The 592-nt window shown below is 39.7% G+C and overlaps 1 protein-coding gene across 1 annotated transcript; it reads left to right on the top strand.

The window, feature by feature from the left end:
- Positions 1 to 5: 5 nt before the first annotated feature.
- Positions 6 to 584, top strand: LOC105461061 (glucose dehydrogenase [FAD, quinone]-like; the record flags this gene model as incomplete). Its single annotated transcript, XM_011707551.1, has 1 exon — positions 6 to 584. A coding segment is annotated over one exon (579 nt), but the record flags the coding sequence as incomplete, so codon positions are not given.
- Positions 585 to 592: the final 8 nt, after the last annotated feature.

Here is a 592-nt window from a genome sequence, read left to right on the forward strand (position 1 = left end):
TCAGAGGCACATACGATTTTATAATAATTGGTGCTGGTACGGCCGGTGCTACAACAGCAACGAGGTTGAGCGAAATTTCTGAAAACAAAATATTGCTGATCGAAGCCGGATCTCACGAGAATTTTCTCATGGACATTCCCATAATCTTTCCATTTCTATCTTTGGACAATAATATCAATTGGAAGTATAAAACTATGCCGTCGAACAGATACTGTCGTGGCATGAATGATAATAGATGCTCTTGGCCAAGGGGAAAAGTAGTCGGTGGCAGCAGTGTGTTAAACGGTATGATAGCTACTAGAGGAGGAGCTGAAGATTACGATCGTTGGGCAGATATGGGGAATGAAGGCTGGGCATACAAGGACATTCTCAAGTATTTTAAAAAATTGGAAACAATGAATATCCCGAAGTTAAAGTCGGATAATACTTATCATGGTACTGACGGACCAGTTCATATCACTTCTCCGTTATATCAAACACCATTAGCGGAGATCTTTCTAAAAGCAGGTAAAGAACTGCGATATCCAATAGTAGCTGATCATAATGGAAAAAACATGATAGGATTCTCATATCCGCAAACTACGATTATGAA

The sequence above is a fragment of the Wasmannia auropunctata genome, unplaced genomic scaffold (genome assembly GCF_000956235.1).
Source record: "Wasmannia auropunctata unplaced genomic scaffold, wasmannia.A_1.0 LD309980.1, whole genome shotgun sequence".
Taxonomy (NCBI): Eukaryota; Metazoa; Arthropoda; class Insecta; order Hymenoptera; family Formicidae; genus Wasmannia; species Wasmannia auropunctata.